This window comes from Coregonus lavaretus (genome assembly GCF_964263955.1).
Source record: "Coregonus lavaretus genome assembly, contig: HAP1_SCAFFOLD_2871, whole genome shotgun sequence".
Lineage (NCBI taxonomy): Eukaryota > Metazoa > Chordata > Actinopteri > Salmoniformes > Salmonidae > Coregonus > Coregonus lavaretus.
The window spans coordinates 1-27,384 of NW_028158016.1; the positions used below are offsets into that span (position 1 = coordinate 1).

Genomic DNA, 27,384 nt, shown 5'->3' on the forward strand with positions numbered 1-27,384 from the left:
TCTCTATCCCCCACTACACACCTCTCTATCCCCCACTACACACCTCTCTATCCCCCACTACACACCTCTCTATCCCCCACTACACACCTCTCTATCCCCCACTACACACCTCTCTATCCCCCACCACACACCTCTCTATCCCCCACCACACACCTCTCTATCCCCCACCACACACACCTCTCCATCCCCCACCACACACCTCTCTATCCCCCACCACACACCTCTCTATCCCCCACCACACACCTCTCTATCCCCCACCACACACCTCTCTATCCCCCACCACACACCTCTCTATCCCCCACCACCCACCTCTCTATCCCCCACTACACACCTCTATCCCCCACCACACACAGGCTTCCACCCCCCTTCCACCCGTACCTGTAGACAGGTGTAGACGGCATTGGCCAGGTAGACGGTCTGGGCGGTCTCCTGCGGCGAGGGCAGGTCCAGATCGTGTGGGAGGAGCTGACACTGCCCCAGCAGCTGAACCAATGAGGTGATGTTACCGCTCATAGAACACAGCTCCTCCAGGAACCAGGCCCCGTCACGAGACGTCAACTCTACCAGCTGCCCCCCCGCCGCTGCCGCCGCTCCTTCCATCACCAGGTTACGCCTGGACCAGAGAGAGAACGTTAGGTTTAGAGAGGGGGGGACCAGACACACATACACCCCTCTATCCCCCCCACCACACACTCTCACCCTGTCACAAGACGTCAGGAATACTAGTTGCTCCCTCAACCATCAGGTTACTCTCGTTATACACACATATACAGGTCTATCCCCAGCACACAGACAGATAGACAGACCTGGTGAGGGCGCAGAGGGCTGATGAGATGATGGTGGCCAGGCTGAGAGAGCCCTGCTCTGGATTCTCCAGGAGGAACACATTGATGCAACGCTCTATCTCCTGAAGCTGTTCTTCACACGCATGTACCGTGGCGCCCTCGGCCTTGACGCGCTCCGCCTGGCGCAGAACACGCGTGTTGGTCTCTGACGCCTGGTGCTGCAAGGCCAGCTCAACACTGGACAGGAACTGGCACGATGCAAGGGGGGGCTGGGGGGCAAACTGGACCTCATACCTGGAGGGAGGAGAGTTTAGAGAGGAAGGTGGAGCACAGATTCATCAAATAATGAAAATAATAATACAATATTAGAATAAAGAGAGATGCGGACAGAAATACCAAGAAAAGGAGCCAGCTAACCCCAGAGGAACCTGACAGAGAAACAGACAGAGACAGAGAAACAGACAGAGAAGCAGACAGAGAGAGAGAGACAGAGAAGCAGACAGAGAAACAGACAGAGAAGCAGACAGAGAGAGAGAGACAGAGGGGGTGAAGGAAGGAGAAAGGACAGAGAGAGGAGGAGGAATGAGAAGGAAAGACATGATGGCATGAGACGGTAAGAGAGAGAGAAAGTGAAGAGAAAGCCAGCACATGTCCACTCCAACTCACTGTCTGTATATCTGCTGGCAGTGGTCAACAGTCATGTCACAGAGCAGCTCTTCCAGCCACTGTTTCCAGAGGTGGGCCCTGTGGCGCAGCAGCACGGCCCGCGGGTACAGCAGGGCCACAGTGGCATAGCTGTGCAGCTGCTCCAGACAGCCTCGCAGGGCCCCACGGCGCTGCTGCAGCAGGGTGCCCACCTCAGCCTCCAGGCCCTCGCACTGGCTGATTAGGTGGGCCTGGCCGGCGTTCTGCAGGAAGGCTGTGGCCGGGACGTAGCTGGGAGGGCCTGGGGGAGGGAGGAAGAGAGAGAGGGTTAGGCCAAATCAATCAGAACGATGGGGCTGCCGATGTCCTGCAGCAGGCTGGCTAGCTGTGACCACACACAGAACACCCTCTCCCACCTCTACAGACACTAACCCAGGTCTATAGGACTGGCTAGCTGTGCCCACACACAGAACACCCTCTCCCACCTCTACAGACACTAACCAGGTCTATAGGACTGGCTAGCTGTGCCCACACACAGAACACCCTCTCCCACCTCTACAGACACTAACCCAGGTCTATAGGACTGGCTAGCTGTGACCACACACAGAACACCCTCTCCCACCTCTACAGACACTAACCCAGGTCTATAGGACTGGCTAGCTGTGCCCACACACAGAACACCCTCTCCCACCTCTACAGACACTAACCCAGGTCTATAGGACTGGCTAGCTGTGCCCACACACAGAACACCCTCTCCCACCTCTACAGACACTAACCCAGGTCTATAGGACTGGCTAGCTGTGACCACACACAGAACACCCTCTCCCACCTCTACAGACACTAACCCAGGTCTATAGGACTGGCTAGCTGTGCCCACACACAGAACACCCTCTCCCACCTCTACAGACACTAACCCAGGTCTATAGGACTGGCTAGCTGTGACCACACACAGAACACCCTCTCCCACCTCTACAGACACTAACCCAGGTCTATAGGACTGGCTAGCTGTGACCACACACAGAACACCCTCTCCCACCTCTACAGACACTAACCCAGGTCTATAGGACTGCACAGAACACCCTCTCCCACCTCTACAGACACTAACCCAGGTCTATAGGACTGGCTAGCTGTGACCACACACAGAACACCCTCTCCCACCTCTACAGACACTAACCCAGGTCTATAGGACTGGCTAGCTGTGCCCACACACAGAACACCCTCTCCCACCTCTACAGACACTAACCCAGGTCTATAGGACTGGCTAGCTGTGCCCACACACAGAACACCCTCTCCCACCTCTACAGACACTAACCCAGGTCTATAGGACTGCACAGAACACCCTCTCCCACCTCTACAGACACTAACCCAGGTCTATAGGACTGGCTAGCTGTGCCCACACACAGAACACCCTCTCCCACCTCTACAGACACTAACCCAGGTCTATAGGACTGGCTAGCTGTGCCCACACACAGAACACCCTCTCCCACCTCTACAGACACTAACCCAGGTCTATAGGACTGCACAGAACACCCTCTCCCACCTCTACAGACACTAACCCAGGTCTATAGGACTGCTGGCTGTGACCACACACAGAACACCCTCTCCCACCTCTACAGACACTAACCCAGGTCTATAGGACTGGCTAGCTGTGACCACACACAGAACACCCTCTCCCACCTCTACAGACACTAACCCAGGTCTATAGGACTGCACAGAACACCCTCTCCCACCTCTACAGACACTAACCCAGGTCTATAGGACTGCACAGAACACCCTCTCCCACCTCTACAGACACTAACCCAGGTCTATAGGACTGCACAGAACACCCTCTCCCACCTCTACAGACACTAACCCAGGTCTATAGGACTGCTGATGTCCTGCAGCAGACTGGCTAGCTGTGTGGCCTCCAGGCTGCTGAAGGCTGCTTGGTACTGGGACATCCACTGGTCCAGGTCCCCCTGCTTCCCCTGGATCAACTCCTGGACCGTACGCTGACGAGATGCTAGCTGGGTGTGCTCAGAGTACCTGTGGGGGGGGGGGGGGGGGGGGGGGGGAGAGGAAGAGGAGAGAGGAGGGGGAGAGAGAGGGGCCGTGTTCAAGAGCATCAAATCTGTGTTGCATTGTGACCGACTTCCTGATCTACAAATAATAAAGGACCCTGGGACTGAACACCTCCCTCTGCAACTGGATCCTGGACTTCCTGATCTACAACTGCGTGGCCACGCACGACTGCAACACCATCATCAAGTTCGCTGACGACACGACGGTGGTAGGCCTGATCGCAGACGACGATGAGACAGCCTGTAGGGAGGAGGTCAGAGACCCGGCAGTGTGGTGCCAGGACAACAACCTCTCCCTCAACGTCAGCAAGACAAAGGAGATGATCGTGGACTACAGGAAACGGAGGGGCGAGCACGCCCCCATCCACATTGATGGGACTTTAGTGGAGCGGGTCGAGAGCTTCAAGTTCCTCGGTGTCCACATCACAAGAAATTAACATGGTCCATACATACCCACACAGTTGTGAAGAGGGCACGACAGCGCCTCTTCCCCTTCAGGAGGCTGAAAAGATTTGGCATGGGCCCTCAGATCCTCAAAAAGTTCTACAGCTGCACCATTGAGAGCATCTTGACTGGCTGCATCACCGTTTGGTATGGCAACTGCAAGGCACACGACTAGAAGGCGCTACAGAGGGTACGGCCCAGTACAACACTGGGGCCAAGCTTCCTGCCATCCAGGACCTCTATACCAGGTGGTGTCAGAGGAAGGCTGAGCTTCCTGCCATCCAGGACCTCTATACCAGGTGGTGTCAGAGGAAGGCCCAAACAATTGTCAAAGACTCCAGCCACCCAAGCCATAGACTGTTCTCTCTGCTACCGCATGGCAAGCGGTACCAGCGCACCAAGTCTGGAACCAACAGGACCCTGAACAGCTTCTACCCCCAAGCAGGGTGGCAGGTAGCCTAGCGGTTGAGAGCGTTGGATCAGTAACCGAAAGGTCGCTGGTTCGAATCCCCAAACCGAATAGGTGAAAAATCTGTCAATGTGCCCTTGAGCAAATTGTAAATGTATCCATAACTGGTACTCCCTGTATATAGCCATGTTATATTCTACTCCCTGTTTATAGTCATGTTATATTCTACTCCCTGTATATAGCCATGTTATATTCTACTCCCTGTATATAGCCATGTTATATTCTACTCCCTGTATATAGCCACGTTATATTCTACTCCCTGTATATAGCCACGTTATATTCTACTTCCTGTATATAGCCACGTTACATTCTACTTCCTGTATATAGCCACGTTACATTCTACTTCCTGTATATAGCCACGTTATATTCTACTTCCTGTATATAGCCACGTTATATTCTACTTCCTGTATATAGCCACGTTATATTCTACTTCCTGTATATAGCCACGTTATATTCTACTTCCTGTATATAGCCACGTTATATTCTACTTCCTGTATATAGCCACGTTATATTCTATTTCCTGTATATAGCCATGTTATATTCTACTTCCTGTATATAGCCATGTTATATTCTACTTCCTGTATATAGCCATGTTATATTCTACTTCCTGTATATAGCCATGTTATATTCTACTTCCTGTATATAGCCATGTTATATTCTACTTCCTGTATATAGCCATGTTATATTCTACTTCCTGTATATAGCCATGTTATATTCTACTTCCTGTATATAGCCATGTTATTTGTACTTTTTATTGTTATTTACTGTGTATTTATTCCTCGTGTTACTATTTCTATCTTTAACTCTGCGCTGTTGGAAAAGGACCTGTCAGTCAGCATTTCACAGTTTGTCTACACCGGTTGTTTACCAAGAATGTGACAAAATTTGATTTGAGTAGTTAAGAGGTAATTTGTAGATCAGTCAGTAGGCAGTCACCTGCACTGTCGGCTGCAATGTCAAACAAGCCCAGGGAGTTACTCAAACGTCTGTCTGTATGGCATAGGTCAGGGGTCACATAACTGGGTTCCAGGGTGAGTATGAGGTGGTCTGGGATTAGAGGTCAGGGGTTACATAACTGTGTTCCAGGGTGAGTATGAGGTGGTCTGTGGTTAGAGGTGTAACCAACCTGTGTTCCAGGGTAAGTATGAGGTGGTCTGAGCAGCTCTCGGCCCCCTCCAGGAAGCTCATCTCCTCCAGGATCTTGGTGGTCATCTTCTCCCCCTGAGAGAGCAGCTTCTGCAGGGTGATGTACTCTTCCACCGCCCCCTCCACCTGGGGCAGGACGCCCAACATCTCCTCACGGTTCTTAAACCAGTTCACCTGGAGGGAGGGGGAGAGGGAGGAAGGAAAGGAGGGGAGGGAGAGGGAGGAAGGAAAGGAGGGGAGAGAGGGGGAGAGGGAGGAAGGAAAGGAGGTGAGGGAGGGAGGAAGGAAAGGAGGTGAGGGAGGGAGGAAGGAAAGGAGGTGAGAGAGGGAGGAAGGAAAGGAGGTGAGAGAGGGAGGAAGGAAAGGAGGTGAGAGAGGGAGGAAGGAAAGGAGGTGAGAGGGAGGAAGGAAAGGAGGTGAGAGAGGGGGAGAGGGAGGAAGGAAAGGAGGTGAGAGAGGGGGAGAGGGAGGAAGGAAAGGAGGTGAGAGAGGGGGAGAGGGAGGAAGGAAAGGAGGTGAGAGGGGGAGAGGGAGGAAGGAAAGGAGGTGAGAGAGGGGGAGAGGGAGGAAGGAAAGGAGGTGAGAGAGGGGGAGAGGGAGGAAGGAAAGGAGGTGAGAGAGGGGGAGAGGGAGGAAGGAAAGGAGGTGAGGGAGGGGGAGAGGGAGGAAGGAAAGGAGGTGAGGGAGGGGGAGAGGGAGGAAGGAAAGGAGGTGAGAGAGGGGGAGAGGGAGGAAGGAAAGGAGGGGAGGGAGGGGGAGGAAGGAAAGGAGGTGAGAGAGGAGGAGAGGGAGGAAGGAAAGGAGGTGAGAGAGGGGGAGGAAGGAAAGGAGGTGAGAGAGGAGGAGAGGGAGGAAGGAAAGGAGGTGAGAGAGGGGGAGAGGGAGGAAGGAAAGGAGGTGAGAGAGGGGGAGAGGTAGTGAAGGAGGGAGAAGGGAGGAAGATTTAAGTTGCCTTGTTATTTCAGCTACAAACAGAACATCTGGTAAGGGGAACAGATGCATGTGACTACATGTGTCTCCGTCTCCCTGCTCACCTTGATCTCAGCGACGCGGGAGGAGAACAGGGAACGTGTGATGTCTCTCTCCATCTCTCTCTTGCTCTGCTTGTTCTCTGCCTGCTGCCCCCCCCCTCCGTACACGGCCCCGGCGAAGCCCACCTCCCCCCCGGCCGTCCAGTCCACCAGTGGGTCGTAAACAAACGCCTCCAGCAGGGTCAGCAGCGTCTCCCGCCCACGACGCATCATCTGAACCACCTGACCAATCAAAGAGGAGAGAGGTTAGCATCATCTGGACCACCTGACGAATCAGAAAAGAGAAGATTAGAATATGGTTTGCATGTTTCAGAAACGTTTGAAAAAAAACTTTTCAGGAATGTCTTCAAATATGTCAGGAACATTTTAGGAATGTTTATAAGTAAAAAAGACTAAGTTGTAAGTGAAGTTTGGGGTGATCAACAGCCGACAAAGCCGGGAAATCCAAATGAGCTGCACCACAGCTTTGACACAGACATTTCCTAAATGTTTCACTAGCTAGCGTACCTGTTCACAGGAGAGTCTAAAGAATGTTTCACTAGCTAGCGTACCTGTTCACAGGAGAGTCTAAAGAATGTTTCACTAGCTAGCGTGCCTGTTCACAGGAGAGTCTGAAGAATGTTTCACTAGCTAGCGTGCCTGTTCACAGGAGAGTCTAAAGAATGTTTCACTAGCTAGCGTACCTGTTCACAGGAGAGTCTGAAGAATGTTTCACTAGCTAGCGTACCTGTTCACAGGAGAGTCTGAAGAATGTTTCACTAGCTAGCGTACCTGTTCACAGGAGAGTCTAAAGAATGTTTCACTAGCTAGCGTACCTGTTCACAGGAGAGTCTAAAGAATGTTTCACTAGCTAGCGTGCCTGTTCACAGGAGAGTCTAAAGAATGTTTCACTAGCTAGCGTGCCTGTTCACAGGAGAGTCTGAAGAATGTTTCACTAGCTAGCGTACCTGTTCACAGGAGAGTCTAAAGAATGTTTCACTAGCTAGCGTACCTGTTCACAGGAGAGTCTGAAGATGCCCTCCACCCCAGTCACTCCCAGGGCCGTCTCTATGTTGTGGGTCATACGGAACGGAACTTTCTCTGGTACACGCAGGCTCTTCCCTGGAGACCACACACACAGAGAAACACACACAGAGAGAGCGATAGAGAAACATCACACCAGTAGGACAAACAGCAGTGAAATCCACAGAGCAACTTGTGTAAACCAGGAGGGTTGCTTGTTCAAACCTCAAAATATAACTTAATTTATTTACCTTTCTCAAAGCAGACGTTGTAGTCAATGTGCACCACCTCTCCAGTTGTCATGTCAATCAGCACATTGTCAAGGTGACGGTCGCCGAGGCCAATAATGTAGCCCACCATAGACATCACAGCAGTGGACCTGGCGTAGGACTGTAGGAGGAGGAGGAGGGAGCACAGGCCGAAGAGGAGAGGACCGTTCATTTACCATTAAATTAGCCACCAGTAATGTTTCATTTTTTAAAAACATTTTATGACTTCTCCAAGCATATTAGTCCAACATGGCTTCCTTTCCTTCATCTGCCCTAGTCAGAAAGCCCTAGCCAGGTAGATCCACAGAGTAAGATAGAGGACCTTTCCTTCATCTGCCCTAGTCAGAAAGCCCTAGCCAGGCAGATCCACAGAGTAAGATAGAGGACCTTTCCTTCATCTGCCCTAGTCAGAAAGCCCTAGCCAGGCAGATCCACAGAGTAAGATAGAGGACCTTTCCTTCATCTGCCCTAGTCAGAAAGCCCTAGCCAGGCAGATCCACAGAGTAAGATAGAGGACCTTTCCTTCATCTGCCCTAGTCAGAAAGCCCTAGCCAGGTAGATCCACAGAGTAAGATAGAGGACCTTTCCTTCATCTGCCCTAGTCAGAAAGCCCTAGCCAGGTAGATCCACAGAGTAAGATAGAGGACCTTTTACTATGGAAATTAACACAGACACAAAGATGAGTCCTCTATCCAACTCTATGGGTGGATCCTTTATATAAACAAAACGTATTTTTATACAGTATTTGTTAATGTCTTTGAACTTATGCGCTGCATGGGGATTGGGAGGATGAGGACATTCCATGTAATTCTTTCTGTCACTGGTGGGTGCCAGAAGGTGTGCGTGCCAAGATAGCTTGGGGGCCACTGGTGCTAATCTTCGAAGGAGTACGTGATGGAATATCCTGACTAGGGTGCAACACGATACCATATAGGGTGATACTATTGTTGTTGGGAGTGACACTCAATAATGGTTGGCAACTGTTGGATGTAATTAGCTTGCAAAGCCGTGTATAAACGGAGAGAATGTGTATGCCTGTCATTCAGATGACAATAGGCTACGCCGTACCGCTTTTCATGTGAATCCGGTACTGTAATAATGAAATACTCTGAACCAACTCTCCATCTAAGTGTGTAACTATTCTCTTACATCCTGAAGTACTCGATACCAGAGAAACTCGTCATAACAATCCTATATCAAATCTTAGTTCCCGCCATGTTTTCAACTTTTGTGTTCTTTTCAGGAAAGGATACAAGGATAAGAAGCCTCACCACCTGTGTGACCTCTAACCATTGACTGACCCCCAATAAACCCTGTTATGACCTCTGACCCCACCTCACCTGTGTGACCCTCCACCACTCGCTAGGCGTGGTACAAGAGCACCACAGCTCCTTGGCCAGCAGGTTAGGGGGCGTGGACGCCATCAGCTCCTTAAGTACCTCCCTCATCACGCTGAGCGGCCAATCGCGCCGCGAAACGTCCAGGCTGAGCCCCACCCCCTTCAGGGCGGGGCCTATCTTGCTGTAGTAGAGCTCACTGGGCCGTGGGACCAGAGGGAGGGGCTGGGGCTGCTGCTGGAACGAATCCTGGGCCTGCGGGGAGGAGGGAGAGGGAGAACGGGGGAGAGAGAGGAGTACAGAGAGGGGGGGAGAGATGAGAGAGAGGAGGGAGGGATGAGAGAGGGGGAGAGAGGAGAGAGAGAGGAGAGAGGGGGGAGAGAGGAGAGAGGAGGGAGGGATGAGAGAGGGGGGAGAGAGGAGAGAGAGAGGAGAGAGAGGAGAGAGGGATGAGAGGAGAGAGAGGAGGGAGGGATGAGAGGAGAGAGGAGTACAGAGAGGGGGGGAGAGAGGAGAGAGAGGAGGGAGGGATGAGAGAGGAGAGAGGAGTACAGAGAGGGTGGGAGAGAGGAGAGAGGGATGAGAGAGGAGAGAGGAGAACGAGGAGGGAGGGAAGAGAGAGGAGTACAGAGAGGCCTCATTGCCAATGGCCCCACCAATGTGTTTGGCTTTGCCATAGTTTCAATGTTGAATGTTGTATTTATTGAGCTCTACACATTCACAGAGAACGTTCCTACAAAACATAACTCACAAACGCACACCTCCACCCACACACACACTACCTTCTGTGCCTGCAGCACGGCCTCTCTCTGCTGCCAACGCTTGTAGAGGCCAAACAGCGGCGTGGCGCCATCCACCCACTGGATGAGACCTGAGCGCGTCCCCAGCGGGGTGACGGAGTAGTGGCGGGCGTGGAAGTGGGGGCGCTCCTGTTGGTTCACCTAAAGAGGAACATAGACTTATACTATGCAGGAAACAGTAGCAGTCGTATGACCAGATAAAACAGTCCGTCTTTCCTAGAAGAAGTTGAGCTTTTTATTTATTTTCTTTATGTAAACATTACTGGAACAAGCCTTCAATTTTAATGAAGTATTATACTAGATTATTTATTATTTTTGGTGTATTTTTTACAGCTGAACCGCACAGACCCATTCTCGATACTGTTGTCTCTGGCTGGAGCGGCCTTGTACTTTAAATGATTAATCAATGAACGATCGTACGTACCTTGGTGAACATTGTGTTGACTATGGAAAGGAACTGCATGATTCTCTCATCTAGGTGGAGGTCCTCCAGACCTGAAAGAGAGAGAATAGATGAGGGTCAAATCAGAGAGAGGGAACGAGAGAGGAGGGAGGGATGGAGGTAGAAGGGAGGAGAATGAGGTTCAGGCTTTATATTCCTGCTGGTTGTCTGCCTGGAGGTCGTTCTGTCTGGTAGAGCTAGTTGCGTCCATGTATACACTCACTAACTGTAAGTCGCTCTGGATAAGAGCGTCTGCTAAATGACTAAAATGTAAACGTGTGTGTGTGTGCTAAGTGTGTGTCTGTTAGCTACCTTTGAAGAGGTAAGGGTAGTTGCGTCCGTCAGAGCCCAGGAAGTGTAGTTTCTTGGGCTTGGTCTTGGTTGGCAGGATGGTGATGGTGTTACCAACACTCTGGATGGTCAACGCGTCCGTCGCCGACACCTCGCCCGGCAACGCCATCTCTGTGGTCGCCATGGCAGCCAGGCGGGGGCTGATCTGGTCCAGACGTAGCAGATAGCTGGTCCTCTTCTGAGCCCTCTGCTGAAGACTCAGCATGATCTAGGAGACACATTTTAAACACTATTTAAATCCACAAATCACATCACATTCAACAGAAATGTATACATTTCAAAAGGTTACAGATACATGGACAGTCATGGAAACAAAAAGCACTTTCACACACCAGGGTCAAGTTTCCCCTAAGCACAGATCTAGGATCAGCTTCCTTCCCCCAATCCTAATCTTAAAGGGAATGGAAACACTTTAGGAAGCAAAGCAAAGCGAGGTCTTCAATACACTAATACTAAACATGTGCATTTAAAATAGAAACATCTCTATTTTTAGGGGATTTGGATCTTGAACAATGTTTATTTGAGGTATTGTTGGATTCTAGCTTGAGATATATTTATTCATGTTACCATCCTAAAATGTATTGCTACTTTACATGTATAAGGAATGTATATGTTAGGGGTCAAGGAAGGGTAAAGAGGTACTAGGTGTGTGGAGAGTGACGTGGCGTGTGAGTGACGTGGAGAGTGACTTAGTGACGTGGAGAGCGACGTGGCGAGTGACTGAGCGACGTGGAGAGTGACTGAGCGACGTGGAGAGTGACTGAGCGACGTGGAGAGTGACTGAGCGACGTGGAGAGTGACTGAGCGACGTGGAGAGTGACTGAGCGACGTGGAGAGTGACTGAGCGACAAAAGGGGAAATGCAGAAAGTTCATATTCTGTTCAAATATGTTATTGTTGATATGAATGTTCCTTAGGAGGGAGGCAAAGGGCAACAGTCTAGTTTCAGTTCTTGATAAGGTGGACCAGCTGCTGAGGAACCATGGACCATGATGGATGTGGAACTTAACTCGAGATAAGGTCAACAGATTTATCCAGAGCGACTTACAGGTAAGTGAATGCATACGTTGTTTTAGTTTTTTTCATACTGGCCCTCCGTGGGAAACGAACCCACATCCCTGCCGGCCAAACCCTCCCCTACCTTGGACGACGCTGGACCAATTGTGCGCCGCCCATGGGTCTCCCGGTTGCGGCCGGCTGCGACAGAGCCTGGACTCGAACCAGGATCTCTAGTGGCACAGCTAGCACTGCGATGCAGTGCCTTAGACCACTGCGCCACTCGGGAGTACAACAGATGAAGAGAGAAGACACTGCTGGGAGGAGGAGGAGGAGGGCCACAGGGGCTCACCCCGAAGACCATCTGATTATAGTCCTCTCTCACACACACAGATTTCCACGGCCATGAGCTCTAGACGTAGGCAGGGCCATGACAACACCAGGCCAGATTTCCACGGCCATGAGCTCTAGACGTAGGCAGGGCCATGACAACACCAGTAAGAGGAACCTACTGTGTTTCTGCCTGACAGAGAAGGATTGTATCTTAAACATGCAAGGAGATGACTCCGCCTACCAGACAGGGTCTAACCTCTGATGACTCCGCCTACCAGACAGGGTCTAACCTCTGATGACTCCGCCTACCAGACAGGGTCTAACCTCTGATGACTCCGCCTAGTTGGAAGATTTAAAGATGTGCTTGTGTGACTTGTATGTTTGTCTTTGCAGCTGTATGACCCAGTGGGTTGAATAAACTTGGTTTGAGCTTTTTCTAGTCGTCCGTGAGTTTTTACTCTGTTTGTTCAGAAGCTAACAGCATGGTAGCGCCATCTTGAATTGCCATAGTAACAACTGACGCCAATGCATCATTGGCAGGATGGAGCAAATGTTGAGTTTTGGCACTGTGACTGAAAGTGAATGCTACCCCAGGGAGGCACCTGGCCTTCACTGGACCTGAAAGGTTTCTAACAAGTTGACAGCTCTGTCATTGAGATCAGGACAGCAACATTAAGTTAAGAAACTGTATAACAATGTTTTTATGTTGGTAATTATAATATTGCCATTTTAGAGTATTTGTTCTGATGGATAAGATGAGTCTGAAATTAACTTTGGTTTTGATAACAAGCTGAGTAGACAGTCAGCCAAAACAAGACATGGTAGCTAGCTAGCTAGCCAGCCTGCTGAATTTAGCTCTCGTCTTTTTAATGTTAATGTTGTCTTTGTCAATATGAGCATTTTATTTTGTACAGTTACCTATTTGAAGAGTATTTGTCATTAGCTAGATATCTCAATATCTGCGGTGCTGTTCGTGTTAACGCCATCTCGCTGAGTCTACCTTTAACCATTAGTGGGGGAAAATGCAAAGGGGGGGCAACTTCACCCTACACCCTCACGGAACAAACACACCCCCACCCACGGTCCTGGCCCTACCTGTTTGAATGGGACCCAGCTGCTGGCCGGGTTGGCCGGGTTGGGAGGGCTCTTCAGTCTCCCCAGGGCCGAGGTGATGGGGTCCCCGTAGGTCTGCTGGAACCAGGTCTCGTGGGGGGTCTCGGCGGGCGTGGTGGTGATGCTCCTCACATGGTCCAGCGCGAACACTACGGGACGCATCAGAGCGGAGTGCTTCTCACGCATGATGGCTACCTTCTCCTCCCTGACAGAGGGGAAGACACACTGTTTATCTATCTGCCTTTAATAAGGTTTAAACATATATGTTGAGACAGGACAGTGAAGAGGACAAAACAAAAGAAGTGAAAAGTGCAGAGGGTCAGAATGGATCCCATAACCTCTGGCAGCCTAGACTATACAGTACCAGACAGGGACTAACCTCTGGCAGCCTAGACTATACAGTACCAGACAGGGACTAACCTCTGGCAGCCTAGACTATACAGTACCAGAGACAGGGACTAACCTCTGGCAGCCTAGACTATACAGTACCAGACAGGGACTAACCTCTGGCAGCCTAGACTATACAGTACCAGAGACAGGGACTAACCTCTGGCAGCCTAGACTATACAGTACCAGACAGGGACTAACCTCTGGCAGCCTAGACTATACAGTACCAGACAGGGACTAACCTCTGGCAGCCTAGACTATACAGTACCAGACAGGGACTAACCTCTGGCAGCCTAGACTATACAGTACCAGACAGGGACTAACCTCTGGCAGCCTAGACTATACAGTACCAGAGACAGGGACTAACCTCTGGCAGCCTAGACTATACAGTACCAGACAGGGACTAACCTCTGGCAGCCTAGACTATACAGTACCAGACAGGGACTAACCTCTGGCAGCCTAGACTATACAGTACCAGAGACAGGGACTAACCTCTGGCAGCCTAGACTATACAGTACCAGAGACAGGGACTAACCTCTGGCAGCCTAGACTATACAGTACCAGACAGGGACTAACCTCTGGCAGCCTAGACTATACAGTACCAGAGACAGGGACTAACCTCTGGCAGCCTAGACTATACAGTACCAGACAGGGACTAACCTCTGCCAGCCTAGACTATACAGTACCAGACAGGGACTAACCTCTGGCAGCCTAGACTATACAGTACCAGACAGGGACTAACCTCTGGCAGCCTAGACTATATAGTACCAGACAGGGACTAACCTCTGGCAGCCTAGACTATACAGTACCAGACAGGGACTAACCTCTGGCAGCCTAGACTATACAGTACCAGACAGGGACTAACCTCTGGCAGCCTAGACTATACAGTACCAGAGACAGGGACTAACCTCTGGCAGCCTAGACTATACAGTACCAGACAGGGACTAACCTCTGGCAGCCTAGACTATACAGTACCAGACAGGGACTAACCTCTGGCAGCCTAGACTATACAGTACCAGACAGGGACTAACCTCTGGCAGCCTAGACTATACAGTACCAGACAGGGACTAACCTCTGGCAGCCTAGACTATACAGTACCAGACAGGGACTAACCTCTGGCAGCCTAGACTATACAGTACCAGACAGGGACTAACCTCTGGCAGCCTAGACTATACAGTACCAGACAGGGACTAACCTCTGGCAGCCTAGACTATACAGTACCAGACAGGGACTAACCTCTGGCAGCCTAGACTATACAGTACCAGAGACAGGGACTAACCTCTGGCAGCCTAGACTATACAGTACCAGAGACAGGGACTACCTCTGGCAGCCTAGACTATACAGTACCAGACAGGGACTAACCTCTGGCAGCCTAGACTATACAGTACCAGAGACAGGGACTAACCTCTGGCAGCCTAGACTATACAGTACCAGAGACAGGGACTAACCTCTGGCAGCCTAGACTATACAGTACCAGACAGGGACTAACCTCTGGCAGCCTAGACTATACAGTACCAGACAGGGACTAACCTCTGGCAGCCTAGACTATACAGTACCAGACAGGGACTAACCTCTGGCAGCCTAGACTATACAGTACCAGACAGGGACTAACCTCTGGCAGCCTAGACTATACAGTACCAGACAGGGACTAACCTCTGGCAGCCTAGACTATACAGTACCAGAGACAGGGACTAACCTCTGGCAGCCTAGACTATACAGTACCAGACAGGGACTAACCTCTGGCAGCCTAGACTATACAGTACCAGACAGGGACTAACCTCTGGCAGCCTAGACTATACAGTACCAGACAGGGACTAACCTCTGGCAGCCTAGACTATACAGTACCAGACAGGGACTAATCTCTGGCAGCCTAGACTATACAGTACCAGACAGGGACTAACCTCTGGCAGCCTAGACTATACAGTACCAGACAGGGACTAACCTCTGGCAGCCTAGACTATACAGTACCAGAGACAGGGGCCACAGCGTTAACCACTGGACCACACAGGCCATGACACACTATTCTGCTACTTATGTGTATAAGTGATTGTTTTGTGACTGGAGTTAGGTCATTCTGAAACATGCGTTTGAGATTCATCATGTATCCTAGTAGTGTGTGTTGTGTGGGCCCTGAGTGTGTGGGCCCTGAGTGGGTGGGCCCTGAGTGGGTGGGCCCTGAGTGTGTGGGTCCTGAGTGTGTGGGCCCTGTATGGGTGGGCCCTGAGTGTGTGGGCCCTGTGTGTGTGGGCCCTGAGTGGGTGGGCCCTGAGTGTGTGGGTCCTGTGTGTGAGAGACTCACTTGCGTAGTGTGTTGTTGTTCTGCACTCTCTTGACCTCGTCCTCCAGCTGCTGTATCCTGCGCAGGACGTGCATGTGTTGCTGCTGCAGGACCCCCAGCCACAACTCATCCCACAGCAGTGTCACGCGGCGCAGCTCTCCCACCAGCATCTGCACCTGGGGACCCACGGACGGACACACAAAGTCACACTTGGTTAGCACAGGTCCCCACAAGACTCCCAGGTCCCCACAAGACTCCCAGGTCCCCCACAAGACTCCCAGGTCCCCCACAAGACTCCCAGGTCCCCCACAAGACTCCCAGGTCCCCCACAAGACTCCCAGGTCCCCCACAAGACACAAGCTGGGCTGGGCGATACGGCCAAAATGTCATATCTCGATATTAGTCTCATTTTAGACAGTATGATGGTATTTGACAGTATTTTGTGTTTCTGAATAATAACAGTTCTAAATATTCTTCATAAGAGTTGCATTTCTTCTCTTAAATACGTGCCGTCTCTTTAAGAAGACTGCGGTCATTCACAAGTCACGATGCACGGAGATGCATAGTCAGTTCGCCGAGGGAAAGAAAAATCATTTAACCCAGCGAATGAAAGTGTTTGGTGACAATCAGCTTTGAAAACAGCATATTTTACATTATGGTTGGCATATTATCACAAATAAGGGTCTAGGGTAGTGAACTGAGGAAAGTTAGCTTTCTTTGAATGCTGAATGTTGTTTAATAGCTAGCTAACTATGGGGTTAAATTATCCTCTTGCTTTGGAAATAGTTGTAGCCTGTATGGACAGTTAATTCATTAACCGTTTCGAAATGTCTACATGCTGTGTAACATTATTCAAGAGTGTATAATTATGTGCAGCATGAGTGGGGAGCTAGCTAGGACTAGGGGGCATAATGAACTGTAACACCAGTAATGAGGGGAAGCATTTAGCTGTAACACCAGTAGTAGGGGGGAGGTATTTAGCTATAACACCAGTAGTAGGGGGAAGTATTTACCTGTAACACCATGGTGGGGTTGTGGTAGGGGGAAGTATTTACCTGTAACACCATGGTGGGGTTGTGGTAGGGGGAAGTATTTACCTGTAACACCATAGTGGGGTTGCAGTAGGGGGAAGTATTTACCTGTAACACCATGGTGGGGTTGTGGTAAGGGAAAGTATTTACCTGTAACACCATAGTGGGGTTGTGGTAGGGGGAAGTATTTACCTGTAACACCATGGTGGGGTTGTGGTAGGGGGAAGTATTTACCTGTAACACCATTGTGGGGTTGTGGTAGGGGGAAGTATTTACCTGTAACACCATAGTGGGGTTGGCTGCAGACAGCTTGTCCACTATCTTGCTGTAGCAGTCATGCATCATGGCCTGGTCCTGGCTGGAACACAGTGCAGGAAACTCCTCGCCCCGCCCATCTTCCTCCTGGGAGGCGGGGTTACTGCCCAGTGCCCCCTCCCCTTCCTCACACAGCCCCTCCCCCTGCATGCCGCCCAGGAAGGTGGGCAGGGCCGCTGGGAGCTTGTTACCTGGGAGACAAATTTGATGGTGAGTTGAGAGTAACAGAGTACCTGTCAACACACACAGTGGGGGCGGCAGGTAGCTTAGTGGTTAAGAGCTTTGTGTCAGTAACCGAAAGGTCGCTGGTTCTAATCCCCGAGCCGACTAGGTGAAAAATCTGTCGATGTGCCCTTGAGCAAGGCACTTAACCCTAATTGCTCCTGTAAGTCGCTCTGGATAAGAGCGTCTGCTAAATGACTAAAATGTAAATGAGTGAGTGAGAGAGTGTGAGAGTGAGTGAATGTACCTGCGTGCTGTGCGTCTCCTCCCAGAGACAGTGATCCTACTATAGCAGGGTACAGGATGAGGTGTGGTGAGTCCTGGGCAACGCGGCACAGCAGACTACAGATGCTCTGTCTGATGTAAGCCTCTGGGTGGTTCAGACGAGAGAACAGCTGGGGGATGATGCCTGGGGGGGGAGAGACAATTAGCAGGAGACAGAAACGGTAGCAAAGGTCTCTCAAATCTCTCCGTAAAGTGTTCTAGGTCTTAATACTAGAATGTCAGTTTAATAAATATAAATTCGTTTCTAGATTGTAACAGTAGGAGCCTCCAATGTGGACACATCAGAACAGAGAGCTCCCTCTGTGTGTTACCTCTCCTGGGGACAGTGGAGGTGTGAGTGTTACCTCTCCAGGGGACAGTGGAGGTGTGAGTGTTACCTCTCCTGGGGACAGTGGAGGTGTGAGTGTTACCGCTCCTGGGGACAGTGGAGGTGTGAGTGTTACCTCTCCAGGGGACAGTGGAGGTGTGAGTGTTACCTCTCCTGGGGACAGTGGAGGTGTGAGTGTTACCTCTCCTGGGGACAGTGGAGGTGTGAGTGTTACCTCTCCTGGGGACAGTGGGGGTGTGAGTGTTACCTCTCCAGGGGACAGTGGAGGTGTGAGTGTTACCTCTCCTGGGGACAGTGGAGGTGTGAGTGTTACCTCTCCTGGGGACAGTGGAGGTGTGAGTGTTACCTCTCCTGGGGACAGTGGAGGTGTGAGTGTTACCTCTCCAGGGGACAGTGGAGGTGTGAGTGTTACCTCTCCTGGGGACAGTGGAGGTGTGAGTGTTACCTCTCCTGGGGACAGTGGAGGTGTGAGTGTTACCTCTCCAGGGGACAGTGGAGGTGTGAGTGTTACCTCTCCTGGGGACAGTGGAGGTGTGAGTGTTACCTCTCCTGGGGACAGTGGAGGTGTGAGTGTTACCTCTCCAGGGGACAGTGGAGGTGTGAGTGTTACCTCTCCAGGGGACAGTGGAGGTGTGAGTGTTACCTCTCCAGGGGACAGTGGAGGTGTGAGTGTTACCTCTCCTGGGGACAGTGGAGGTGTGAGTGTTACCTCTCCAGGGGACAGTGGAGGTGTGAGTGTTACCTCTCCAGGGGACAGTGGAGGTGTGAGTGTTACCTCTCCTGGGGACAGTGGAGGTGTGAGTGTTACCTCTCCAGGGGACAGTGGAGGTGTGAGTGTTACCTCTCCAGGGGACAGTGGAGGTGTGAGTGTTACCTCTCCTGGGGACAGTGGAGGTGTGAGTGTTACCTCTCCAGGGGACAGTGGGGGTGTGAGTGTTACCTCTCCAGGGGGCGGTGGGGGTAGAGGCGAGGCCAAGCTCAAGCCCCTCCCTCAGCTCCCCGGCGTGCTTCACCAGCAGCCGTAGCAACCGCAGCGTCGCCATGACGATGATGTCATCGTTGCTCTGCTTGCTGTTCTGATTGGTCAGCAGCAGCTTGGGGTCATCCTCATCGATGGGTACCTGATGGAGGAAGAAGAGACATGGATGGATGGATGAAGAGATGGATGAGGGCAGGGCAAGGAGAGATGGATGGATGGATGAAGAGATGGATGGATGGAGGGCAAGGAGAGATGGATGGAGAGATGGAGGGAGAGATGGATGAATGAAGAGATGGCGGGAGAGATGGATGGAGGGAGGGCAAGGAGAGATGGATGGATGAAGAGATGGCGGGAGGGCAAGGAGAGAGAGATGGATGGAGGGAGGGCAAGGAGATGCAGTGAAAGTGAAAAGGCTATAAGAGATGGCATCTCCTACAATGTCCCAAACTTCCTCAAGTCCTAGATGAATAGAAACATAGTGAAGTGAATAGCAATACCGGGCTGAGAATATTCTAGCATGTATCCAGACCAACATAAATTCTACTTTTTAAGATTAATCTTACAGACAAGTACTCGTAGGGCCAGTTTCCTGGACACATTTTATTTATTTTACCTTTATTTAACTAGGCAAGTCAGTTAAGAACAAATTCTTATTTACAATGACGGCCTACACCGGCCAAACCCGGACGACGCTGGGCCAATTGTGCGCCGCCCTATGGGACTCCCAATCACGGCCGGTTGTGATACAGCCTGGAATCGAACCAGGGTTTGTAGTGATGCCTCAAGCACTGAGATGCAGTGCCTTAGACCACTGCGCCACTCAGGAGCCCAGATTAAGCTTAGTCCCGGACTAAAAAGCACGCTCAATGGAAAATCCCCATAGAAATAGTCCCAGACTAACCACTCCCAGTCCCCCCTGCCAGTCCCAGTCCACCCACGAGAGAGAGTGAGTTCCACCCACCTGTCCAGCGTTGAGTTTGAGGAAGGTGAAGTAGGCCCTGCAGGAGACCCTGTAGAGGCTGAAGATCCGGTCCACCACCCTCCTCCAGACCCGGATCAGACCCTCCATCACCCCACTACCCCCACCCTGGACCCCCTCCACCTCCCCCTGCTCCTCCAGCCAGGGACAGGCAGACAGCAGCTGCCTCCAGATCACATCCACCATGTCATCCTCCTCATCTTCCTCCTGCTGCAGGGCCATGTCCTCATCCTGGAGGGAGGGAGGGAGGGAGGGAGGGGGAGAGTTAGAGTTATTATGATAGCAGGCAGACGGTGAATCCCAAACCAACTCGGTTGGAGGGCCCTCCGTTGTCACGTGTTGCTGAGGAAACTCAGAGGGTGACTTCCAGAGTGGCGAGGCGATAAATAAACCCATCAATTTCAAGACACACTCCTGACTTGAATGATGCAATTCATGTTTCCCTTTAAAATAATAAAAAGAGTATGAAACTCTAATTAACAAATCCCCCCTGTCGTTTTACAAGATACACTGCTCAAAAAAATAAAGGGAACACTAAAATAACACATCCTAGATCTGAATGAATTAAATAATCTTATTAAATACTTCTTTACATAGTTGAATGTGCTGACAACAAAATCACACAAATTATCAATGGAAATCAAATGTATCAACCCATGGGAGGTCTGGATTTGGAGTCACCCTCAAAATTAAAGTGGAAAACCACACTACTTGGCTGATCCAACTTTGATGTAATGTCCTTAAAACAAGTCAAAATGAGGTTCAGTAGTGTGTGTGGCCTCCACGTGCCTGTATGACCTCCCTACAATGCCTGGGCATGCTCCTGATGAGGTGGCGGATGGTCTCCTGAGGGATCTCCTCCCAGACCTGGACTAAAGCATCCGCCAACTCCTGGACAGTCTGTGGTGCAACGTGGCGTTGGTGGATGGAGTGAGACATGATGTCCCAGATGTGCTCAATTGGATTCAGGTCTGGGGAATGGGCAGGCCAGTCCATAGCATCAATGCCTTCCTCTTGCAGGAACTGCTGACACACTCCAGCCACATGAGGTCTAGCATTGTCTTGCATTAGGAGGAACCCAGGGCCAACCGCACCAGCATATGGTCTCACAAGGGGTCTGAGGATCTCATCTCGGTACCTAATGGCAGTCAGGCTACCTCTGGCGAGCACATGGAGGGCTGTGCGGCCCCCCAAAGAAATGCCACTCCACACCATGACTGACCCACCGCCAAACCGGTCATGCTGGAGGATGTTGCAGGCAGCAGAACATTCTCCAAGGCGTCTCCAGACTCTGTCACGTGCTCAGTGTGAACCTGCTTTCATCTGTGAAGAGCACAGGGCGCCAGTGGCGAATTTGCCAATCTTGGTGTTCTCTGGCAAATGCCAAACGTCCTGCATGGTGTTGGGCTGTAAGCACAACCCCCACCTGTGGACGTCGGGCCCTCATACCACCCTCATGGAGTCTGTTTCTGACCGTTTGAGCAGACACGTGCACATTTGTGGCCTGCTGGAGGTCATTTTGCAGGGCTCTGGCAGTGCTCCTCCTGCTCCTCCTTGCACAAAGGCGGAGGTAGCGGTCCTGCTGCTTGGTTGTTGCCCTCCTACGGCCTCCTCCACGTCTCCTGATGTACTGGCCTGTCTCCTGGTAGCGCCTCCATGCTCTGGACACTACGCTAACAGACACAGCAAACCTTCTTGCCACAGCTCGCATTGATGTGCCATCCTGGATGAGCTGCACTACCTGAGCCACTTGTGTGGGTTGTAGACTCCGTCTCATGCTACCACTAGAGTGAAAGCACCGCCAGCATTCAAAAGTGACCAAAACATCAGCCAGAAAGCATAGGAAGTGGTCTGAGAAGTGGTCTGTGGTCACCACCTGCAAAAACAGTCCTTTATTGGGGGTGTCTTGCTAATTGCCTATAATTTCCACCTGTTGTCTATTCCATTTGCACAACAGCATGTGAAATGTATTGTCAATCAGTGTTGCTTCCTAAGTGGACAGTTTGATTTCACAGAAGTGTGATTGACTTGGAGTTACATTGTGTTGTTTAAGTGTTCCCTTTATTTTTTTGAGCAGTGTATAAACCTCAGTAACAGTTAAACATCATTCGGGAGGTATTTCATTTGTTTTAAGTGTCAAGCCTCGAAATCAGACATATAATTAGGCATGCCGCAATTATTTTGGTGAAATTGCCTAAAAATTGCCCCAAAAACATATGTGGTGCGTTATGGGAAACCACTTTGCTCTGAAGCCGGAAGCGTGTCAGACTCGTGGAAGTGGCTATCTGAGGGTCTTAATTAGCTCCCACACATTCCATGTTTCACTCTCTCAGCTTTGGGACACTTGTGCACATGGGGGAGGAGCACGTAAACAGAGGGGCGAGGGAAGGGAGGTGATTTGGGATCCAGCCAGAGTAACAGGTTCTTTTTTAATAGACGCAGTCCTCTAGTCTTCTCATCCCATCCCTTCTCAAAACACATTGGAAGAGAAGGTCTGAAGGGAGGGACCTTGGACCTTCTCCACCAATACAGTTGAGGAGACGAGGAGATGAGATTTGTCAGGAATCAAGGAAAGACGACAGAGTCTAAAAGAGGTAGAGAGAATGTCAGGAATCAAGGAAAGACGACAGAGAGTCTAAAAGAGGTAGAGAGAATGTCAGGAATCAAGGAAAGACGACAGAGAGTCTAAAAGAGGTAGAGAGAATGTCAGGAATCAAGGAAAGACGACAGAGAGTCTAAAAGAGGTAGAGAGAATGTCAGGAATCAAGGAAAGACGACAGAGAGTCTAAAAGAGGTAGAGAGAATGTCAGGAATCAAGGAAAGACGACAGAGTCTAAAAGAGGTAGAGAGAATGTCAGGAATCAAGGAAAGACGACAGAGAGTCTAAAAGAGGTAGAGAGAATGTCAGGAATCAAGGAAAGACGACAGAGAGTCTAAAAGAGGTAGAGAGAATGTCAGGAATCAAGGAAAGACGACAGAGTCTAAAAGAGGTAGAGAGAATGTCAGGAATCAAGGAAAGACGACAGAGAGTCTAAAAGAGGTAGAGAGAATGTCAGGAATCAAGGAAAGACGACAGAGAGTCTAAAAGAGGTAGAGAGAATGTCAGGAATCAAGGAAAGACGACAGAGAGTCTAAAAGAGGTAGAGAGAATGTCAGGAATCAAGGAAAGACGACAGAGAGTCTAAAAGAGGTAGAGAGAATGTCAGGAATCAAGGAAAGACGACAGAGTCTAAAAGAGGTAGAGACACACATGGAAAAAGACAGACACAAACTGGGTCACTTTGTTATGCAGTTCCATATGTAGACTCAAGTTCTAAACTTCTATCCTGGATGAACTATGATATTTTCAGAACACTGGGAGAAAGCACAAGATGTGTACATACTAAAACAGTAGTTACTAATTCAACAGTTATCCATTCCTCATGAGCACACACACACCTGTATTCCGGCGGGTCGACACATGGCCTGACCCAGGATGCTGAAGATGGTCTCCTTGTCCTCCTCACTGGTGCATTCTGGGAGAAGCTCCTCGATCTCCTCCTTCTCTCCCGGGAGCAGAGGCACACCTTCACCTTGACTGGAGGGATGGAGAGAGAGAGAGGATGGGATGAAAGATGAGAGAGAGGGACGGAAGTAGGGGAGGAGAGATGAGAGGGGGATGGAAGAGAGGGATGATGGGTAGAGAGGTAGATAGCTTTTACCACAGAAAGTACCACGTCTGTATTCATGTGTTATCAACAGCTTTTACCACGTCTGTATTCATGTGTTATCAACAGCTTTTACCACGTCTGTATTCATGTGTTATCAACAGCTTTTACCACAGAATGTACCACGTCTGTATTCATGTTTAATCAACGGCTTTTACCACAGAATGTACCACGTCTGTATTCATGTTTAATCAACAGCTTTTACCACAGAATGTACCACGTCTGTATTCATGTGCTATCAACATCTTTTACCACAGAATGTACCACGTCTGTATTCATGTGTTATCAACAGCTTTTACCACAGAATGTACCACGTCTGTATTCATGTGTTATCAACATCTTTTACCACAGAATGTACCACGTCTGTATTCATGTGTTATCAACATCTTTTACCACAGAATGTACCACGTCTGTATTCATGTGTTATCAACAGCTTTTACCACAGAATGTACCACGTCTGTATTCATGTGTTATCAACAGCTTTTACCACAGAATGTACCACGTCTGTATTCATGTGTTATCAACATCTTTTACCACAGAATGTACCACGTCTGTATTCATGTGTTATCAACAGCTTTTACCACAGAATGTACCACGTCTGTATTCATGTGTTATCAACATCTTTTACCACAGAATGTACCACATCTGTATTCATGTGTTATCAACATCTTTTACCACAGAATGTACCACGTCTGTATTCATGTGTTATCAACGGCTTTTACCACAGAATGTACCACGTCTGTATTCATGTGTTATCAACGGCTTTTACCACAGAATGTACCACGTCTGTATTCATGTGTTATCAACATCTTTTACCACAGAATGTACCACGTCTGTATTCATGTGTTATCAACATCTTTTACCACAGAATGTACCACGTCTGTATTCATGTGTTATCAACGGCTTTTACCACAGAATGTACCACGTCTGTATTCATGTGTTATCAACGGCTTTTACCACAGAATGTACCACGTCTGTATTCATGTGTTATCAATGGCTTTTACCACAGAATGTACCACGTCTGTATTCATGTTTAATCAACGGCTTTTACCACAGAATGTACCACGTCTGTATTCATGTTTAATCAACATCTTTTACCACAGAATGTACCACGTCTGTATTCATGTGTTATCAACGGCTTTTACCACAGAATGTACCACGTCTGTATTCATGTGTTATCAACGGCTTTTACCACAGAATGTACCACGTCTGTATTCATGTGTTATCAATGGCTTTTACCACAGAATGTACCACGTCTGTATTCATGTTTAATCAACATCTTTTACCACAGAATGTACCACGTCTGTATTCATGTGTTATCAACGGCTTTTACCACAGAATGTACCACGTCTGTATTCATGTGTTATCAACGGCTTTTACCACGTCTGTATTCATGTGTGTTTCACGACAACTGAAAATTAAAACTAAAAGGGCATAATAAAACAACAACTGGCAGAGTAGGTACCTGGCGTTGTCAACCACCTTCCGTCCCCAGCGATAGGCCCAGCTGGCGAGAGCCGCCCAGGACTTGGCCACCTCCGGGGCCTGACTGGTGGACAACTGGTAGAGCTGCCCAAGGATCAAGTCTGGTTCTCCTACACCCACACTCACTACGGAGGCAGAGAGAGAGAGGGGTTAGTGTGTAGGGGTTAGGGTACAGACTGGTAGAGCTTCCCCAGGATCAAGTCTGGTTCTTCTACACCCACACTCACTACGGAGGCAGAGAGAGAGAGGGGTTAGTGTGTAGGGGTTAGGGTACAGACTGGTAGAGCTTCCCCAGGATCAAGTCTGGTTCTCCTACACCCACACTCACTACGGAGGCAGAGAGAGAGAGGGGTTAGTGTGTAGGGGTTAGGGTACAGACTGGTAGAGCTTCCCCAGGATCAAGTCTGGTTCTTCTACACCCACACTCACTACGGAGGCAGAGAGAGAGAGGGGTTAGTGTGTAGGGGTTAGGGTACAGACTGGTAGAGCTTCCCCAGGATCAAGTCTGGTTCTTCTACACCCACACTCACTACGGAGGCAGAGAGAGAGAGGGGTTAGTGTGTAGGGGTTAGGGTACAGACTGGTAGAGCTTCCCCAGGATCAAGTCTGGTTCTCCTACACCCACACTCACTACGGAGGCAGAGAGGGTTTAGGGGGTGTGTCCTACCTGTGGTCTCAGCTGTGATTCGGGGCATGCCCTGATCCTCTAGGGGTAGCTCCAGCAGGGCTGTGATGTTCCGGCTGAGGGGGGGCAAGACAGCGACCCCTGACCTCTTCACCACCTGTTTGAGCTGAGGGGTCATGTCCTTCCAGTCCGCCAGCAGCCACTTACCTACAGACACAGAGACAGACGGTTAGAACAGGGCTGTGCCAAAAATACACATGGGAGGTTTAAAAAAAAAAAAAGGGCCCTGAGATTGCAGTAACATGCACCAATTACCCTGTAGGCACAGGACAGAGAGACAGGTACCAACCCTGTATGCACAGGACAGAGAGACAGGTACCAACCCTGTATGCACAGGACAGAGAGACAGGTACCAACCCTGGTACGCACAGGACAGAGAGACAGGTACCAACCCTGTAGGCACAGGACAGAGAGACAGGTACCAACCCTGTATGCACAGGACAGAGAGACAGGTACCAACCCTGGTATGCACAGGACAGAGAGACAGGTACCAACCCTGGTACGCACAGGACAGAGAGACAGGTACCAACCCTGGTACTCACAGGACAGAGAGACAGGTACCAACCCTGTAGGCACAGGACAGAGAGACAGGTACCAACCCTGTATGCACAGGACAGAGAGACAGGTACCAACCCTGTATGCACAGGACAGAGAGACAGGTACCAACCCTGTAGGCACAGGACAGAGAGACAGGTACCAACCCTGGTATGCACAGGACAGAGAGACAGGTACCAACCCTGGTACGCACAGGACAGAGAGACAGGTACCAACCCTGTAGGCACAGGACAGAGAGACAGGTACCAACCCTGTATGCACAGGACAGAGAGACAGGTACCAACCCTGGTATGCACAGGACAGAGAGACAGGTACCAACCCTGGTACGCACAGGACAGAGAGACAGGTACCAACCCTGGTATGCACAGGACAGAGAGACAGCTACCAACCCTGGTATGCACAGGACAGAGAGACAGGTACCAACCCTGGTACGCACAGGACAGAGAGACAGCTACCAACCCTGGTACGCACAGGACAGAGAGACAGGTACCAACCCTGGTACGCACAGGACAGAGAGACAGGTACCAACCCTGTATGCACAGGACAGAGAGACAGGTACCAACCCTGGTACGCACAGGACATAGAGACAGCTACCAACCCTGGTACGCCTGCACCTCAAATGGCACTCTTCTCCCCCAAATAAGAGCACTATATAGCGAATAGGGTGCCATTTGGCTCTGGTCTAAAGTAGTGCACTATGTAGGGAATAAGGTGCCATTTGGGAGGTACTGGAACCACTACTTACACAGAGTGAGGACGGAGCGACAGGCGGCGCGCTCACACTTCCCTGAGCGACAGTAAGACACAGCATAAGAACTCAACATCTCCATGGCTGCCATGGACTGACCTGGAGGGGGAGAGGAGGAAGAAAAGGGAGGGGAGAGGAGAAGGAGAGGGGGAGAGAGAGAGGGAGGGAGGAAGAGAGA

General features: G+C 50.3%; 1 protein-coding gene across 1 annotated transcript in view; it reads right to left on the reverse strand.

Annotated features, from left to right (window-relative positions):
• Window positions 1-378: 378 nt before the first annotated feature.
• Window positions 379-27,384, reverse strand: part of LOC311124538 (serine/threonine-protein kinase SMG1-like) — a gene marked incomplete at its 3' end in the record, with an annotated part of 68,988 nt that continues 41,982 nt past the window's right edge. The window contains exons 30-51 of the mRNA XM_084198660.1: window positions 27,204-27,305; window positions 25,886-26,050; window positions 25,199-25,343; window positions 23,465-23,603; window positions 20,009-20,257; window positions 19,009-19,189; window positions 17,703-17,864; window positions 17,195-17,424; window positions 15,909-16,063; window positions 13,205-13,427; window positions 10,743-10,989; window positions 10,413-10,483; window positions 9,971-10,129; window positions 9,192-9,443; window positions 7,834-7,972; window positions 7,572-7,681; window positions 6,584-6,802; window positions 5,530-5,723; window positions 3,283-3,455; window positions 1,452-1,731; window positions 807-1,079; window positions 379-613 (exon numbers count right to left, since the gene is read on the reverse strand). Coding sequence (XP_084054786.1) covers window positions 379-613; window positions 807-1,079; window positions 1,452-1,731; window positions 3,283-3,455; window positions 5,530-5,723; window positions 6,584-6,802; window positions 7,572-7,681; window positions 7,834-7,972; window positions 9,192-9,443; window positions 9,971-10,129; window positions 10,413-10,483; window positions 10,743-10,989; window positions 13,205-13,427; window positions 15,909-16,063; window positions 17,195-17,424; window positions 17,703-17,864; window positions 19,009-19,189; window positions 20,009-20,257; window positions 23,465-23,603; window positions 25,199-25,343; window positions 25,886-26,050; window positions 27,204-27,305 — 4,103 coding nt within the window. The remainder of the gene's footprint in view (window positions 614-806; window positions 1,080-1,451; window positions 1,732-3,282; window positions 3,456-5,529; window positions 5,724-6,583; window positions 6,803-7,571; window positions 7,682-7,833; window positions 7,973-9,191; window positions 9,444-9,970; window positions 10,130-10,412; window positions 10,484-10,742; window positions 10,990-13,204; window positions 13,428-15,908; window positions 16,064-17,194; window positions 17,425-17,702; window positions 17,865-19,008; window positions 19,190-20,008; window positions 20,258-23,464; window positions 23,604-25,198; window positions 25,344-25,885; window positions 26,051-27,203; window positions 27,306-27,384) is intronic.